The 14596-nt window shown below is 41.1% G+C and overlaps 1 protein-coding gene across 1 annotated transcript in view; it reads right to left on the reverse strand.

Moving 5' to 3' along the window:
• The window catches only part of SLIT3 (slit guidance ligand 3), a 791947-nt gene that overhangs the window by 281271 nt on the left and 496080 nt on the right, over positions 1-14596 (reverse strand). Inside the window, exon 8 of the mRNA XM_006115755.5 lies at positions 8416-8579. Within this exon, the coding sequence (XP_006115817.1) occupies positions 8416-8579 (164 nt within the window). The remainder of the gene's footprint in view (positions 1-8415; positions 8580-14596) is intronic.

A 14596-nucleotide genomic window follows, 5' to 3' on the forward strand; every position in this document is an offset into this window, starting at 1 on the left:
AATGGGCTTCCACTGAAATGTTTCTTTAAGCTAGATCTCAGTTGTAGTTGGTGGCAACAAGAGTTGTTTAGTAGGAGCTGAAAATCCTTTTGAAATGTCACGGAAGGGCATCTGGAATGGATTCAGACCCCGATTTTCTCAAAAGGCATTAAGAGAAATGAACAAACACAGCGCTAAGTCCATTTGCTCAGAATCCAGTTTAAGACTATTTACCAGCACTCTCGGGGCTCTCAAAGGGGCTCAAACCCTACCTCAGAGACAAAGACGGTATTATTGGCTAATTTAACCCACAAGTCACTCCAACAGAAAGGGGCACAAGTTGAACCAAATGGTTAAGTTGATAAAAAGTCAGCAAGTGATAAAAACACTGAGCTCTGGTATTTGGTCGTACACTGAGGAGAGCAAAGCAGCCTGCACTGAAGCTTTGCAAAAATAAACACTCACCAATCCCACATCCAAAGAAACAAGAAAAATCTGGACTCCTTTCACCATTAAAAACTGGACAGTTGTAAGAGGCATTGCTATATGATCCCAGAAAGAATTGAGATCAATTGAGTGAGGGGTCGCGGTGGAGAAAGAGACAAAATCTGCTCCCTCAGCAATGACAATTGCAGCTAGATAGGAGCAAAGCTTGCCTAATTAAGTGTGCCAGTTGATAAAATACCCCACCTATCTCCATCTTCTCTTTATTTTTCTTTAATCTGCATTCCTTCTCATTCTCAGGAGTTTACCACTTTTACCAGCTACTAGCACATCCACATAACATGTTGTAAGTAGCAGACTATTCGACACAGAAGGATACAGATGTATTAGATATATAGATGTATTCCTGCAGAAATGAAATTCAAGCAGAGTATTTTTCCCTGCTTCTTGCCTGGCATTTTTGAATGTTCTGTCATGATATCTAGCCTAAGGGGTGCTATTTATATTAGTTCTTCATTTCTTGTTTTTCACCTTAACAAGATACCATGAAGTAATAAGAAAACAACTGATTAAGTCTAGTGACTCCAGAAGACCTGGCCAGAGGTTAATAGCTCAGATTTTAGCACTGCTAGTTCTATCCCAACCAACCTGCCTTTCCTTTGCTCTGGTTCTTGATGTTGTGCCAAGAAGCAGGAAAGGAAGAGAAGATACTGCATTACCCTCTGCATTACAGCTCACATGTAATTTTATCACAGGAATCAGAATCTTTTAGATTCCTGAATTAGATCTGAATCACTTCAATGTTCCCTTAAAATTAGTGTCCGCTGCATTAGCCAGAAGAGATTGGAAGTTTGACCCCCTGGACTGATTCTCCTCTCATTCCTATTTCAGTCTGGTGAACTGAACTGAACTACTACTGATTTAAACTGCTGAAGGAGAGAAAGAAGAAAATGTGGCTGTCTGAATAGAAGGTAAGAAAGAGGAAGCCGAAAAAAACCTCTACTTAATGGAAAAACAAAAATTATTTAGTTAACTAAGTTTCCTCCTTTCCAACTCTAATTTCATTGTGTGGTAAAGAAAATCTGTCCTATAGGAAACTGTTGAAAAATTAAATGTTTAAATTTGCATACTGCTGCATATTGTAGAGACCACTGAAAGAAATATGTAAAAAAAATCCGCTATGAAATAATTTGAAGGATATTTCACATACTGATAGCATTACTTACATTAAAAAAATCAACACCTATTTCATTACTCCCCTGGAAACTTATACCCCTGGTTCTTACCCTATTTTTATTTTTTTTTGAATGGTGCCCACTGTGAAGTATAAAGACTAGTAAAAAATTTAAACAGACCTATGCTAACCGAGGAGTTCAGGGTCCTTACTATGCTGCATGCCAGAGCCACTCAGAACTTGAGGCAACAGGGATAAAATAACCCCTCTCATTCCAGTGCCCATTGAAACTTCAGCTGAACTAAAGAAAAATTGCCTTTACCTATATCCAGTGTAAAATCTGTGACACAACCAAACAGTTCCAATTCATCCAGTAGGGGGCAGGGCTAGACATACATAGTAGTCGGTTCAAAACAGTATGGTAAGAAAGGCTCAATTTTCTTACAATGAAGCTGCCTTACACTCAACCATTAAGTTTGAATATTACTCTATTTCTCTTGAGTCTCTCCCCACCCCCGAACTTTAATGATGGCTTATAATTTCAAAAGAAGTCAAATTGTGCTATAAAATGGAGGCATTGAACAGATCTCCCACAAGACACTGAGAAGCTCAAGGCAGTTGACTGTTTGGCTTCATACGCTCAACGTGCTTTAGACTGCAAGGTCTGAGCAGCACATTCAAGCGAGTGACAAAAAAGGCTTTGTGACTCAATGTAGCTGATCAGTATTTAGATTAAACTCACCGTAAATGAGCAAAGATCAGGTAGGAGAAAAATCAAAGAACCACACATCAAATTCATGTAAAAATTAAGTCGGGGGCCCAGCAAGATGAAACAGAACAGCTACTCTAAGGGGGCAGTCAGAAAATAATTCAACATTGCTTAGGATCTGGCTTTCACCTAAACCAGAGATTCCAAGGCACCCTTATGCCCGACTCCAACGACTTCCCTCATACTAGAAGAACATGAAAATAGACAGTCTTCTTGCATCAAAGAAAAACTGATATTGCAGTGGACATACAAGTCTTTCCTCAGTGTCTTGTTACTCTTTGTTTCAATAATGTGGTTGGGAGCTGGAGAGTGGTGGTAGAGGAAGATAGGAGAAATGTGTCATACTTTTGTACTTCATTGATTGGCATAGTCATCCTTTGGTTGAAAATTCAATGGCCTCTCATTTTGTATGGTGACTGGCATGTCAACTAGATCTCACACTGTGTTGCAGTGTTTAAATAAAGCAGTTGCACAGGGGGAAAGACATGTTTGCAGATTAATTCAAGCATTACGGCAGAGTTCTCACAGACCCACCTGCAGAAGAGAAGATCGTTACACTAAGAGTGGACAAGTTATGTTAACAGCCACAGAGAAGCCTCATGATTGATGAAGAGGAGCTAGTAAACAATGTGGAAAACTGTCTGCCATTTCTTTACTGCTGTCCCACAATGGTTAGACAGGATCCCAAATTACTTTTGTCACCTAAAGCCAGCACTGTTCAGGATCATATAAATTCTGTTTCTCTGCAGTCCTCAGTACTAGAAATCTAATTAGACATCTTTTTAGCTATATTTGCAAGCCAGCCTCCAGGTTGCTGCACACAAATCTTCTGCAACCAGCAGATACCAAAGCCAACCCCTCATTTGTGCGTTCAAACCCCTGTGTATCCAAACCATTCAAGTAGCACGTGTAAAATTTATGTGTGCAGATTGAGAGGTTTGGTTGAACACTTAGTCCTTCAAGCTCTTTTTTCTGAATTTATGCATCCTCCCATCTTTCATATTAGACTCATTCATCATTCCAGAGAGGTAGTATGGTGCTTTATGCCAAGCACTAAATATGGAATGTCACAAGCTAGGCTCTTGTTCCAGATTTGTTATGGGAGTTTGGAAGACTCATTGCATATCTGCTTTCATAGAATCATAAAATCCTAGGGCTGGAAGAGACCTCAGGAGGTCATTGAGTCCAACCCCCTGCCCAAAGCAGGACCAATCCCAACTAAATCATACCAGCCAGGGCTTTGTCAAATCAGGATTTCAAAACCTCTAGGGATGGAGATCCCACCACCTCCCTAGATAACCTATTCCAGTGCTTCACCATCCTTCTAGTGAAATAGTTTTACCTAATATTCAACCTAGACCTTCCCCATTGTAACTTGAGACCATTGTTCCTCATTCTGTCACTACTAAGAACAGCTTCTCTTGATCCTCTTTGAAACTCCCTTCAGATAGTTGAAGGCTGCTATCAAATCCCCCCTCACTCTTTTCTTCTGTAGACTAAATAAGCACAATTCCCTCAGCCTCTCCTTGTAAGTCATGTGCTTCAACCCCCTAATAATTTCTGTTCCCCTTCGCTGGACTTTCTCCAATGTGTCCACATCCTTTCTGTAATGGTGGGGCCAGAATTGGACACAATACTCCAGATGTGGCTTCACAAATGCCAAATAAAGGGGAATAATCACTTCTCTAGATCTGCTGGCAATGCTCCTAATATGCCGTTAGCCTTTTTGGCTACAAGGGCACACTGTTGACTCATAGCCCTCTTCTTGTTCACTGTAGTCCCCAGGTCCTTTTCAGCAGAACTGCTGCTTTGCCAATTGGTCCCCAGCCTGTAAAAGTGCTTTGGGATTCTTCCGTCCCAAGTGCAGGACTCTGCACTTGTTCTTGTTGAATCTCGTCAGATTTCTTTTGTCCCAATCCTTCAATTTGTCTAGGTCACTCTGGACCCGATCTCTTCCCTCCAATGTATCTACCGCTCTCCCTAGCTTAGTGTCAAGGCAGTTGCCTGTTTGGCTTCATACACTCACTGCACTTTAGACTGCAAGGTCTGAGCAGCACATAAAGCGACAAAAAGGCTTTGTGACTCAATGTAGCTGATCAGTATTTAGATTAAACTCACCTTGAATGAGCAAAGATCAGGTAGGAGAAAAATCAAAGAACCACACATCGAGTTCATGTAAAAATTAAGTCAGGGATGCTGAGGTTGTGCTGAGGGTGCAATCCATCCCCTCATCCAGGTCATTAATTTTCCAACCATTCGCCATTATGGATGATTCAGTATTTAGTTGGATACTTAATGCTTATTCAAGCTTTAAAATTTTCTGTGAAATGAAAAATGTGGTTTTGTGTAGCATTTTCTACTAGTCTGAAGTTATTTTTCCTAACTCAGATTTCATTTTGTTTGAAATGATCCTTTTCATTTCAATTCCTCTTCTGTCCCTTCCTCCCTCCCTCCCTCACTTCAAAACATGAAATGATCAGAACCAAGCTTTGATCTAGAATCCTGACGCAGTTGGTAACAAGGTGGTCAAAAATGAAGCTATGTAAAGATCTCTCCTCCCAGGAAAAAATGCTGACCACTATAAAGCAGTTCTGTTAGAAACCCTGAACATGCACTGAAATACAAGGATGCAGCAACTTGTATTTCAACACTAAGCCTGTCACTATGAAACACAGAAGCCTTTTAGCACCACTTTGGGGCTTGTTACTATTGTTCATATCACCTTAAATTATATCATTCGCATTGGGACAAGGCCTGCACAGCAAAATCCTCTTGTTCTGAAGTCGCTCTATTGAAGAGCTAGTAACTTCATAGTCAAACAATGACTAACCTAGCCTGTAAATTCAGGGAGGAGAAGTTGTAAAACAGTGGGGCCAAGGTTCAAGATGCTCTTTAGAAGATGGTAAACCAGGCGTGTTGTCAGCAAACTGTGCACACAGAGCCTCCATCCACACTACAGCGCTATTTCGGGATACTGGAGTATCCCAAAATAGCTATCCTGCGTCTTAACAGCAAGCCTGTTATTTCAAAATATAAGGGGCTCACTATTCCGATATCCTTATAAACCTCATACCACGAGGAGTAAGGGATGTTTCGGAATAGCAGGTTATTTTGAAACGTATGTAATAAGCTATTTCGAAATAAGATATGCAATTTGTGTAGCTCAAATTGCATATCTTATTTCGAGCTATGGTGCAGTGTAGATGCACCCAGACTGTTTAATTTTTAAAGTGGGCACTACACACGGTAGAGTGGCGTCCTGTGCTAAGTCTTCTGTAGATCTCCATTTCACTGAACATCTTTTACAACCGGGGGCTCAGGAGTGTGTTCTCAGGGCTACGTAGCTGATGGCTTTTCTACTGTGCGTGTTTTTGTTTGTTTGTTTCTTAAATAAACTAGGGGGTGGTGCCCCTTGCTCGGTTCGTTCGCCAACCCCCCAGTCTTTGGGGGTTAGCAAACCCAACTCTTCCCCCGGTGGCTGGGGGCTACGCCAGACCTAGCCTCTTGCCCCCTCCACCCCAGCTGCATCACTGGCTTCTCGGCCCCCTTCCCTGGCTTCTCCCCCAGGCTCTCAGCCCACCCGTCCGGCCGCAGCAAACCCTGGCCTCCTACCCCCTCCCAACCTCCCCATTCTCCCCCCAGCCTCTCTTCTCCCCCGCCCCCTCCCCAGTCACAACCCAGCCCAGCCTTTATCAAATCCTTGTCCAACAAACAAAACTATTTACTTTTCACTTGTGGTCACATATTCCTGCCCCAGACGTCATCACTTGCCCCCCCGTCATTTCTCAAATGTTCCCACACCTCAATGCAACCACCATTTCTTACATCTGACACTGCCCTCTATGGCACACCAATGCCCAGTGGCCCCATAGACGGTGACGGCCATTTGGAACAAACACGAACTTGACAAATTTGGGTCTCTCTGATCAAGTCTTATATAAAAATAACTAAAAAACCAACACTCCGGTAATCTGAAGAAGTGGGCTGTGACCACGAAAGCTCATGATACCATTCTACATGTTTTGATAGTCTTTTAAGGTGCTACTAAACTATTTGCTGTTTTTTAAGTTTATCCTGTACAGACTAACTCGGCTACCCCTTGAAGCTAAAAAAACAGAGTGCTTTTCCCCCCCTTATGTTTGCCTTACATGCCTGCAGTTAAACGGACTGGCAAACTTTTGTCCTGTCAGATAGTTATACAGTGTGTGGGCAGTGAGTTCACCTTCCTCTAGATCTCAGAGCACTGCTCACATGAGTGAGGACAAATTCCCAATTGTCAAAGCTGCCTGTGAGAGTAGGAGGTGATGATAAGCACATCTCTGTACTTGCCATCTAATTAGGGTGACCTATGAGGAATACGGGAAACCAAGGGGGAGCTTGCTGGCGCTCAGGGCTTTAGCCCCGTGGCGTGGGAGGAACCACTGTCCCTCAGGGCTTCAGCCTTGCAGGGGACAGGGGAGGAGCCACCAGCGCTTGTGGCTCCAGTGGCTGAAGCTCCGAGTGCTGGCGGCTCCCCGCCCTCCTGCAGGGATGAAGTTTACCCCCGCAGCATGCAGAGTGGGGAGGAAAGGGGAGCCACTGGTGCTTGGGGATTCAGCAGCTGAAGCCCTGAGTGCTGGCGGGTCCTCCTCCGCATCCTGTAGGGGAAATACGGGACAATGTGCCTGTTTTTTAAAAAAAAGTCGGGATGCCAGGAGGAGGCCGTAAAAACGGGATGGATGGTCACTTACATGTAATACTACTGCAACCACATATCACTGAAGTAAGAGACCACCAGAGTGACAGCCCAGAGAACACAATGGGAAACACCATGTCAAGCTTCTGCACGCTACCCCACTAATTTGCTTCAGTCCTGATGGACAACCTCTGGTAGCAAAGGGAAAGCAATATCAAAGCTTATTCAGCCTGGCTTTGTGTTAATACTGCCAGCACTTCCAGATAACACAACAATGGTTTTCATAACTCAGGACCTCACAGTCCTATGAGCAGAGAGTCAGGAATAAGTGACTTTCTCCTTCTACTGCTAGGGCTGACAAGAGTTTGTTGAAACCTTTGGGCAATTCACTCAGCTTCTCTGTAACTAGTTTCTTCACCTGAAAAATGGGGCAAAACACCCTTACATCAAAGGGACAGTTGAAAATGTATAAAGATATAATCTGCAATGATGAGCAAGGATAATTATTATCTTACCTGAGCTCACCTCATGATGCATTCAACCCCAGTTATCAGATGGTACAAATGCACAATCGGTCACAAAAATCAGTGACAATATTTTAATAATAATACACTGATTTGTGGCTCTTGGAGCCATGGAGAGGTGCTTCTCACTGCCCCCAGGCTGCTGTGGTAAGAGAAGGCTGGGGTAGTCCTGTCTCCTTGGAGCAGTGTGCACCCTGAATCCCTCATTTCCAGTCCCACCTGAGCCTCCCCCACACCCACCAGGCACACTAAAGCTCCCCCCTCCCTGATTTGAACAGGCACATACACAATTATTATACATGAAACTTTAACACCCTGGTCTGATGGACAAATATGATCATACCCTTTTTAGCAGTGAGGAAAATTTGAAAGAACTTAAGTGGAAGTGTGTTTCAGAGCCTGGGATGGACCTCTGGACTCATAGTCCATGCCTTCATAAATATACATAATTCCCACTGGATCAAACCCCATTTTGGAAAACTAGCTGTGTATACAGACCAGCATTTACTAATTCCTTCCCTTCCTTCCGTTGTAAAAATTAGAGGGATTTTCCCCTGATGAACGCCAAATTACTACTATTTAATTGTCCTTTCACATTAAAATAATTTCTAACACTACAGCTGAGAAAAGAATTTGAGCACAGAATACTAAAGAGTCCAACACTTCATATGAGATTGAACAAATCATAACAATTTACAATATTAGCAAGCAGTTTAGCAGTGATATGGCTGACTTAACACGGTCATGGAATGACATTTAAATGGGCCTAATGATACTTCATTCACTGCTTTTGTGTGAACTTCATTACAAAAATGTCAGAAGATAGATAAATGAATAATCAGTGTCATACCAGAGCAGACATATTCCTTTTTCTGAACGTCCGCCACATTGAAACCCCGTAGGTGTACGGGCGCCATGCAGAATGTGAACTGCCCAATTGAGCGCCTCTGCCGCAGCCAGTCAGACAGCCACGCCAGGTGGCAGTCACAATACAGGTAGTTGGAGTGAAGTCGCCTGCAATGGACAGAAAGAGTCACATCACATCCGAATGTTTTAGAAACAGCGATAAAAACAGAGCAAATGCACATACGTTCTCAGCAACACTATGCTAACACCATTGCATGAATTTTCACACAGGAGATGAATTATTACAGTAAGGGGGAAAGGCGTAAATCCACACCACTGAAGGGGCTTTCATTTAATCAAATTTTCTTGTCTATTGTACTGCGAAATCAATGAGTGAATCTGACAAGAAGCAGAGCTCCAAGAAAGCACCCCAAAGGCTGGGTGTGCAATCAACCCAAGAAACCGAAACATTTCCAGCAGACAGCAATCTTTGGTGAAATGACCAGTGCCAGGAGTACCATAGCAGCTTCCTGGCAGTTGGAGGCCTTTACATTAGGGAGGGATAAACAAACATAGAGGACCCCCCAAAAAGAAAAAAAATAATATCTATCAACTGAACATTTTCTAACCAATGAAAGTTTTAGTCCAATTTAGGTGAAGATTCCTCCTTCCCCAGGATGAAATAGTTTAATAGAAGCATCACTTATTGTCATGGCCATCCACTGAGCTTCTAAAAGGAGTCTGAGAAGTACTGTTCAGCAGTGGGTTGTTTATTTTACAGGCTCACCACAGACTGAAATCTTAAATACCAAATACACAAGTGCTCTGAGACACATACATTACTTGCTCTTCCCCGCAGCCTGCCACTTCAAACAACAGTTCAAACAACAGTTTTAATGTGATGCAATTTCACAGGAAAAGATGTAAACGTATAGCCCATCAGCTAGCTTTAATCCTCTCCCTCCCCTGACCTTTCACACTGTAAACACACAACAAGGAATGAACCCAATGCGGTTTAATAACTACCGCACACATTAGATTAGAGTTTCATAAGTTAAAACTGGAAAGATTAAACATTTCCTTCCTGTTAATGAGTCATTATGGCAAACTTGAAATGACAAAACCCCCTGTAGGATCTCATTAATCAAAGTGTTCGTAACTGCGACACAGCAATAGATCACGTACTACTTTTAAAAAACAATCGGTGAGTACAGGATTTAGCTTTGCCTATCTCCAGAATAAATTAACCATCAATCCGAGGGTTCTTCATATTACACCATGGCAGCAGAGATCAGCGGTGACGCCTGAGCTGACAGGCCCTAGATTTGTAAGTCTGGGGGGAGCCAGTGACACATTTTCAGGGGCTGAGCCTCAAGCTTGGAATTCATCTCCTTGCTTTGGCTAGTAGCGCCACTGGGCATGCCATGAAGCATATCTATTCAACTTCCAGACAAAGAGGTAGGGCAGAGCAGTGATGCCGTTATACATTGTGGCTATGTCTATACAGCTTCCCTCTTCTGCAAAAGCCGATGCAAATGAAGCATGGATTAGCATATTGACATGCTTAATTTGCATAATTAATTAGGTGCCGGTTTTGCGCAAAAGATTTTTGTGCAAAAAGGCTCCATCTACACAGCGCCCCTGAAAAAATGAGGAAGAATGGCTCTTGCGCAAGAAGGGGTTTTTGCGCAAAAGGGGTCTGTGTAGATGGCGCCTTTATGCACAAAAACTTCTTGTGCAAAAACTGCGCCTAATTAATTATGTAAAGGAAGTGTGGCAATATGCTAATCCCTGCTTCATTTGCATTGGTTTTTGCAGAAGAGGGAACCGTGTAGATGTAGCCTTCCACAGTTTTAGACGACACGACATCAGGTTAGATATTTGGTCAAATGTTTTTATTAGAATGGGTTTTGTATTTAATTTTGGACAGGCACCCGTGTAGAAATGGAAAGAACAAATATATACTGTCACAAAGCAGAGAAAACACTGTCTAGGAAAAGATCACCCTAGCTGCAGCAAGGCTGTGTCAACCTATAGATGAACAATTTCGTACAGATAACTTGACAAAGAAGTAGCATTCCTTCCCATCACAACATACAACAGTATGCTATGGTGAGACTCAGCATTGTACTTTCCAAAGAAAGTGTGAACATGCCTTTTTTTGTTTTCAGATAAGGCTCATATGCTAAAAATTTCACAAGAACTGCTTCTAGTTCTTCTATTTATTTTCTTGCTAGATATGTTGGGCCAGTTTTGGGTTTAAATATTTTAACAGTGGGAATTAGATTCCTTCTCAGTCTGCCTGTACTGCCCCATGTGAGCTCTGGCTTTAGACTTGATAATGGTGTTAGTGTTGAAATGCTGAAGCATGCCACGGGTGTTTGGGAATTGCTCTTGGTCCATTGTAAACAAGCTGTCAAGCTTAACCAGGTAGCATGGCCCTATAGCAATAAATAAATTAATGAATACAATAAGAATGCTTTAAAAGGGCTCCCATTGTGCTGAAAAACATGGCTCAACCGTCCTTTGTGTAAGTCAGGAGCACTGCAGCCATTCTGCGTGTGTGTGTGTGTGTGTGTGTGTGTGTGTGTGTGTGTGTGTGTGTGTGTGTGTGTGTGTGTGTGTGTGTGTGACTTTTTTTTAAATGTAATTATTTACCACTGCAGTCACTCACAGATGCAGAGACAGCAGCAAACTTACCATTAAGGAAATTAAAACAGGGGCCCTGTTTAGCATAAATAAAGCTGTTTCACACAAATGAAAGCAGATCAATAGAAACTAATTCCTGTAAATTCCAATAAAGAGTAAAAAAATCAATAAAAGAAAAAAAAATAACAGAGAGAGGCGTTAGGTCGAGCAGATCAGCACAGAAGAGTGGATTTATTTATCTTCTTTTTTTAAAGGATTCTTAAGTGCTACAATTATATTAGTACATTTTTCTCTCCTTTAAAGGTCATATTGATTGGACATTTTCTTAGCTTTTCCTCCCGGTTTCTTCATAATGGACTGGATTTTTTTGTTTTAAAAATTCACAACTGTTGTTCTTATAAAATAAGCTGGACTGAGAGTACTGAGGTGAAAGTTTTTATCCAACTTTCCCAACTACCTATCAATGGACCCCCATATTCACTATAATTACATCCAGTTTATCCTTTAGGGAAATATAGGGGATTGCATCATCTCCAAGGCCCATTCAATCTATGGTGTCTCTGATAAACATGCTAACACAATAGTCAGGTGTGGTGATATTTTTGTAATGTGGACACCCAAGGCATGTCTACACAGCATGGCTAAATTTGAAATAAGCTACGCAATGTGAGCTACTTCAATCGCATAGCTTAAGTCGAAATAGCTTATTTTGAATTTGGGCAGGCCCACCCAGCACTTATTTTGAAACAAAGAGCTCTTCCTCCAACTTCCCTTATTCCTCGTACAATGAAGTTCACAGAAGTTGGAGTAAGAAGCCTGTTATTTTGAATTTATTTCAAAATAACGGGCTTGCTGTGTAGAGGTGCAATACGTTATTTTGGAATAATTAACGTTATTCTGAAATAATGCTGCTTTGTAGACCTGCCCTTAAGTCACTGAGAATTAAATGGAGACTATATCCATTCTACATAATGTACTGCACAGCCATCAGATGACTAGATTTGGATAACTGATTGAAGGATCAAACACTGCATTCTACCTTCCGAACTTTAATCATCATGTGATAAATTCTATGCAATATGCTTTCTCTCATAGAGTATGCCCCTTCTGAAAGCAGTTTCTTTGAATGTATATCAACACAGAAGAGACAGAAAAGAATATATAGATACTTAAGTTCACAGACACATTACATGAGAGAATGTACTGCCATTTCTCCCCTCATTAATGCCTCTATCTGAACATTTTATCTAACAAAACAATAGGAGATCTGTTTCTAAGTTGACTTGTTCAGAGTTGCATTACCTGCATTGTTGCAAAAAGACACTATTACTTACTTCTGCAAAGTATGTTTAATATCAAAGCTATATTGTCCTGAAATATGAACCAACAATGGTCAAGTGTGTTTCTAACCATTTTTGGTTATGCAAAAGAATGTTAATATTTAGTCATAATCTTTGTGAGATGTAATGGTAATGAGCTGGGAAAAATGGAACAATTTCAGCTTTTAGGGAGCAGGAGAAGAATTTATGCAACATTTGCGATGTCTGTAGTTATCTTACATGTATTATTCTTTTGATGGCTTTTCTTCCTCTGACAAAACAGAGGAAAGGTAAAATTTTAAAAAAATTAAATCGCTGTATTACAATTCTACCTTTTAAAAAGTTAAACATTGAACTGTTGCATGTAATATGGCAGCCTTTGAGACTCGCACATGCCACTTGCTATTTAGGAAACTACCTTTGCAGAACATAAGGTGAATAAATACAAATACCAGCTTTTAAAGGTGCCCTTTTAGCCACAGACTCTAAATTAAATTTGCAGAAAATCCTTTTAGAGTGGGTCAGCATTCATGTTCTGTAAAATGCGGTTCTCAGAATTCAATATAAAAGCTTCTCTTTATAAATCCTATTTATGACTTCCTTCCTTTTTTCCCCTGTTCCCTTTTTTTTCTTGTTTAATTACAGCGAAGGGGGATTAGTCAGTGTAAGTCTCCAGGGAGCGATATACAAAGCCATCTCCGAAATTAAACTAAAGGGAAAATGGCAGCAGGCATTGAGCTCTGGGAACAGACAAGATTGATTGATCTGAAGTAGCCAGACAAAATATTCTGGATCATTAAGGGGAAGAAATACTTTAACCAAGTCCTCATCTCTCCCCAAAACCAGATACAATTATAAAACCTCTTTAATCAGTTACATTATGCTGACATCTTTTAATGTCATTCTTTAAAGGAGAAAAGAAAGTAAATAGAAATTAGTGGCTATCACTTTACGGAAATCAGCCTATGAACAGAGAAGAACCACTTTTCTTCAGGTAACTGACCTACTGTGATTATATGGAAACACATATTCACACACTACAGTCTCCTCCTCAGTACTATGAACAGGTTGCTCATATTTGGCTTGCTGAATATTTTGGAGTAAATGTATGTTGCCTTTTTTTATTCCCTGGAGTAAAACCAAACAGGCTTTTCATCATTAATTATTATTATTATTATTATTATTATTATTATATAAATAATAATATAAAGACTTCTGGAGCTGTGTATTTATTGAAAGGGAATTATTTTGGAAAAGGCTAGGTGAGATAGAGCTGCAAAGATGATTACATAACTCTTTGGAATATTACCTGTAAACCCTCCATCTAAATTTGACAGCAATTACACATAAGTCAATTGAATTCTCCTTGTATGCGGTTCCTCTAGAGGTGGCTGGGAATTTTCTAGAGGAATCTTTTGACAATGGAAAAAGAATCAAATTTGTCACAATAGCAAATGTTTTGCAAAAATGAGTCAATTTCTACTAAATTTAATTCGGAGAGGAAACATTTTAAAATAAAATGTGTTAGATTTTTTTTGTTGAAAAATAACTTGATTTCCAATTTATTTTATTTTGTATTTAAAAAATAAAAGTAGTTTTAAATGTCAAAATCAGATTGAAACATTTTGATTTTGATTATCAAAATTAAGGATTTTGACACACTTTTTTTTATTAAGTTTTATTTCAGGGATATTATGAAAGTTTTGAGTTTGTTCCATTTTGGAACAACTTTTTCTTTATTTACTTGATGGAATTTTCCACCAATTGAAAATCTTGTTTGCACTGCTCTGACTTCTGCAAGATCCCAGGTCAAACTGTGCACATATTTAAAAGCTGCATAACCCCATCCTATATATAGTAGCCCAGTGTCTGTGAGTCTGTAATGCTGAAATGCTGGCTGTTGCCTCTGGGTGGCGCTGTTGCCTGAAATGCTGGCTGTTCCCTCTGGGCTGCCCATGCTGTATGGGGAGCACGGAGCCCAAACAGTCACTTGCACCACTTGCTCCCACGCAGCAGCTCAGCTGAGTGGCGCAGAAGTCAGCCGAGCTCCACGGCGGGAGACGAAGGGGGGCAGAGCGGTGACATGTGGTGTGACAGCGGCTCCAGGCCACGTCCCCTGGCTGTGAACGTCAATGCCCCGCCTCCCACCGTGGTGCTCGGCTGACTTCTGAGCCACTCAGCCGGGCCGCTGCGTGAGAGCAAGTGGTGAAAGTGACC

This window comes from Pelodiscus sinensis, chromosome 16 (assembly GCF_052426305.1).
Source record: "Pelodiscus sinensis isolate ZL-2025 chromosome 16, ASM5242630v1, whole genome shotgun sequence".
NCBI classification, from domain to species: Eukaryota; Metazoa; Chordata; order Testudines; family Trionychidae; genus Pelodiscus; species Pelodiscus sinensis.